Raw genomic sequence first — 4,737 nt, 5'->3', positions numbered from 1 at the left:
TAAGAGAAGGGAGGAGGGAAGATAATACCTCTTGAAAATGAGAAAGGGAATGCTCAACCCGAGAACAAAGGGAATCAACGAGGTCCGAGATCTGTTTTTTACTATTCAAAAATCTGATAGGCATTGATATAATCTGTGCACTACTATGATTTTTCACCATCTTATTAAATTTCACATTATTTTTCTTGACCATCCAATAATCTATTCTTGTTGAATTTTGTATTATCTGATTCCTTAATTCAGAAACACCTCGTAACAAAAAAAACATAAATAATTAAATAAATAAGAAACACTTGATAGTTAAGAGTCCTAGTCCTCTAACCATTGATTAATACCTGATGGGTTCCATAAAGACAAGTGCCAAAACCAAGCATTGGTCAAAATAAAAAATTGAAGTCATCAATAATCGATATTAACCTACTTAACAACAAAGACAAAAAATGACCCACAAGTAGAAATTGACTTAATCGATTGAACTTTACAGTAGTACAGCACTGATAAATAAAAGACAATTTGTTAAACAAATAAAGCTCACAGCCAGACTTCTTCTGCATGAATTTGCTGAGTCCATGCAAGCCCAAAAGGCCTTGGCTTGCTAGATAGCTTCATATAAGGAAATAGTACTTAGGTCAAAATCAAAACTCTAACCAGATAAAGTCAACGTCCTCCAGAGAGCAGAGAATCTACAATGGATGTCATTCTACTCTCAAGAGACGGACACCAAAAGGAGATTTCACCGGTACTTTCTGAAGTCAGAAATGGCAGCTCTGGTAGTTGAATTTCTCCCTCCAAGTACCGGACAACTTGTCGCATGCATGGCCTTGCAGTTGGATTGCATTGAGAGCAAAGCAATCCAAGTTTTAACACCAACTCCATTTCCTGCACTTCATAATTCATTTCCAATTTGGGATCCACAGTTTCAAGAATTGCACCCCTATTCCAACTTGATATCACCCAATCCACTAACACAATACACTCTTCTGATGCTTCTGCCTCTATGGGCCTCTTGCCACAAGCGACCTCAAGCAAAAAAACTCCAAACGCGAACACATCCACACTAGGGTTTGCTTTGCCAGTTCTAGCATATTCTGGCGCAAGATAACCAAACGTCCCCACCACATGGGTGGTTTTGGGATCTCCTCCATGATCATATAATTTTGCAAGCCCAAAATCTCCGAGTCTTGCATTCAACTCCTTGTCTAACATGACATTACTGGACTTGACGTCTCTGTGAACCACAACTTGTTCCCATTCTTCATGAAGATATAGTAGCGCGGATGCTACGCTTTTGATAATTTGAAATCTTTGATTCCAACTCAATGTTGTCTTTGTTGTTGTGGATTTATGATCAAAGAGGAACCTGTCTAGACTTCCGTTTGGCATGAAATCATAGACTAGAAGGAGCTCTCCTTTACGTCGGCAATAACCCAATAGTGTTACTATGTTTCGGTGTTGCAATTTACCGATGCTGATGATCTCGGCAACAAATTCCCTCACCCCTTGTCTTGAATCATGTGAGACTCTCTTCACAGCAACTTCTTCTTTTGTGGTTGGTAATATACCTCTGTAGACTTTACCAAAGCCACCTATACCAAGAAGCTCCTTGTCATGAAACCCTTTGGTTGCGATGTAGAGATCTTTATATCTGAACCTGTGAGGTCCATATACAAGTTCCCAGTCTTCGAGAACTTCTGCGAACTTCTTCTTCCTTGCTACAATAAATTGGATTATGAAGATCGACATGAACACTAAACTAACACCGATCACAGGAAATCCAATGCTGAAAATCTTAGGTGTCGTTTTAGGTCCTCTTCGGGGAAGCTTAGGAAGTTGGGAGAGAGAGAGTTCTTTTGCTTGCCCGTTCATCTTAAAGCTCCATCCCAACAGATAATTAGATACATCCAAGGAAGAAGTAGATGATGAGAAGCCCACGAACATGGGATCTACCATGAACCTTGAAAGATCAATTTTCAAAGACAATAGTGGAATCGTTGGTTTAGGGACATTAATAGGAGCTAAAGTCACATTAAGTTGCTTCTTTGAACCATAATACTCCACCCAAAGTTGCATTGGGTGTCCACTGTAAAGGCTGAGGTTCACGCGTCGATTTTCCTTATCACTAAAATAAGATGCCGGAACAGCTTTGACAGATTTTAAGTCGTTAATATCAATACCGATGTGGTTATCATCAATATCATTAAACTCAGTGTTTTGGAGTGTATCCAATTCGACTCCAATTACATGGTTGGATGAGTTACCGATGTTAGAGGTGTTGAAGAGGCCAAGATAACTGCTTGACAAAGCACCAGGGAACCCTCTTGAGGGTGAAATTACCAACACGATTCCAGGACCTGCTATTGTTGTTGCCTCAGAGGAGATGGCGAAAACAAAAGTAGTAGAGAAGGAGAGAACATTACCAGTGGACGAATTTATGAAGCTAAGCGGCTGGGGGTAGAAGGCATGACCCACCTGTGACTTTGTGGTGTTTACCAAAATTAGGAGACCATTGTCTGCAATCTGGGATAAGCCGTCCAAGGTCATGTTAATTCCTCGAAAGCCGTTGTAGGTGAAACCAACATCTTCTTGTTGTGATGATACAAATCTGCAAAGGATAAGAAACAACAGCATGCACTTGAAGAAGAACATTGTTTAATTTCCACTTTATTTTTCCTTTGTTCTCCTAAGATTTAGTAATTTAACTTCTCTCTCTCCTTTAAGACTATTTTGATGGTGGCTTCATCCTCTTTCTATCAATATTCTAGTTGGGACCAAGTTGGATGAGTGAATTTAATAGGCTTGTTAGAAACTTGGAACTAAATTAAGTGGGAATTAAATGTTATCTGAAGTCAAGCTGACAATGGCTTCTAAGGAGAAAGTTATAAAGGCTTAGGGGTTCCCGTTAACCCAAGGGGAGCCCAGTTGGGAAGACACTTTGGTCTTACTGATTGTGTGGTTCTAACTTTGACTCTTTTTATCTTTCTTGAGCCACTAATATAGGGGTATTTAGTGCTTTTCACTCTTTTCGATGAAAATTGAATGATTTTCGTTCAACCCTTGTATGATGCAGCTCATACGAGTATGATGACAGTATAGTCATGCAGGACTAGTCAAATGGTATTCTAACTATGATAATTTGAATAAATGTATTTTTGGCAAGCAACACTAGGCTGTCTTTTACACCCCCCCCCCCCCAAAAAAAAAAAAAAGAGAGAAAAAAGACAATGTGTTCCGTAAGGGGAGTGTAGCGCTTGCACCTAGACATAGTAGGGGGCAAAATGAGTGTGCCGGCCCCCTACACGTGCAGGAGCCATGCTCCCTAATTGCAACCCCAACCCTGCCGACCTGACCCATCTATTGAACTGAAATTTCTTGACTTTAAGAACGAGGTGCAATTGAAGGGTTTTATTTTATTTGTAAAATGATTGATGCTTGAATGAATGAATGAATGAATGAATATACTCCAATCTCTGTAAAAGGCTTGATGCTTGAATGAATCAAGATAGTCCACCGGTGAGGTCAATGACAAAATAAATCTCGTTTCACTATCGGTGCGGGATCTCACAACAAGGGGTGAGGGGTGTTGATGCTCTTGAACGGAATTTAACTGCTGTTTGGGTTGCAGCTATTGGGTTACAGCCAAGTAGCTACAATCTATGTGGCAAAGAAATAGAATTTTAAAGGATATTTTAGAAAATACAAAAACCTAGAAAAGCATTTGTGAACCCAAGAGGAAAGGAATATTCTATTTCCTTAACTTCTACCAAGGGTTTGCAGCTACAAGACCGTGACCTAGATAGCCGCAATTTTTTTTTTTTTTTTTTGAGGCAACGATGTTGCATTCTTACAGAAATAGACTGATAAGCATGGGGTTGGGTTGCCATGTCGCCAGAGATGACCAACGTGAGGATGGAACCCCAAGCTCATACTCATATTTATGCAACTCGGTTCCATCCCCAAGCTGCAGGCCATGACGCTGGACATGGATTTTTTTACCCCTATTATATTTAGGAAATCATTTGCTGAGGATGGAACCCCAAGCTCATACTCATGCACACGAAGATCTTTTGCCTTTTTAAGACTTTTTTGAGGGAAGCCTCATCCTCATTTCGATCAATATCCTAAGTTGGGAACAAGTTGGATGAAGGAATTTAATAGTTTTGTTAGAAACTTGCCACTAAAGTCAGTTAGAGATAAATGTTGTTAGAAACTAGGCACTATCAAAGTAAGTAAGAAATAAATGCTGTGTGAATGCATGGTGATATGCCTAATGACTTAGGGTGTGAGAAAGTCACATGAACTTGGTGGGTCCCGTGAGAGTTTCATATTACTTAACAGTATTCTGGGAAGGAAGAACATTAGGTTACGCTGCATAGATCTTACATCGGCACAAGGGTCAATGAGAGTGTGTTAAGGCATCCAATATTTATTGCATGACCTTTACAATAATAGCAACATTATATCTATGATTTATCTTCATTCTTCTTCTTGTACTTATCTTTCTCGTACTTATCTTTCTTACACCTTGAATAGTTTCTCTTTAAATGAACTTTCTCTTTGTAATAATAATAAGTTATTTTGTGACCTTAAAAGTTGGAGTAACTCGTGTACTTGCTAAACTTCTCGTGTCGTCTCTTATTTGATTCGCATATGCCTTGACCAACTTGTAACCAAGACACTACCCTCATTTGAACCCCCTCACTACTTTTTTTTTTTTTTCATATTTATTTCATCAACAGG

At 39.2% G+C, this 4,737-nt stretch overlaps 1 protein-coding gene across 1 annotated transcript; it reads right to left on the bottom strand.

Moving 5' to 3' along the window:
* Positions 1 to 373: 373 nt before the first annotated feature.
* Positions 374 to 2,707, bottom strand: LOC122062093 (L-type lectin-domain containing receptor kinase IV.2-like). Its single transcript, XM_042625736.1, has one exon. It carries the CDS (start codon positions 2,644 to 2,646, stop codon positions 658 to 660), a length of 1,989 nt encoding a protein of 662 aa, XP_042481670.1. The 5' UTR covers positions 2,647 to 2,707; the 3' UTR covers positions 374 to 657.
* Positions 2,708 to 4,737: the final 2,030 nt, after the last annotated feature.

The sequence above is a fragment of the Macadamia integrifolia genome, chromosome 14 (assembly GCF_013358625.1).
Source record: "Macadamia integrifolia cultivar HAES 741 chromosome 14, SCU_Mint_v3, whole genome shotgun sequence".
NCBI lineage: Eukaryota > Viridiplantae > Streptophyta > Magnoliopsida > Proteales > Proteaceae > Macadamia > Macadamia integrifolia.
The sequence above is the reverse complement of the archived record's forward strand: the minus strand, read 5'-3'. Positions and strand labels throughout refer to the sequence as shown.

Excerpts from the sequence above, each read along its gene's own strand:
- LOC122062093 (XM_042625736.1), bottom strand. The coding sequence starts at position 2,646 with ATGTTCTTCTTCAAGTGCATGCTGTTGTTTCTTATCCTTTGCAGATTT.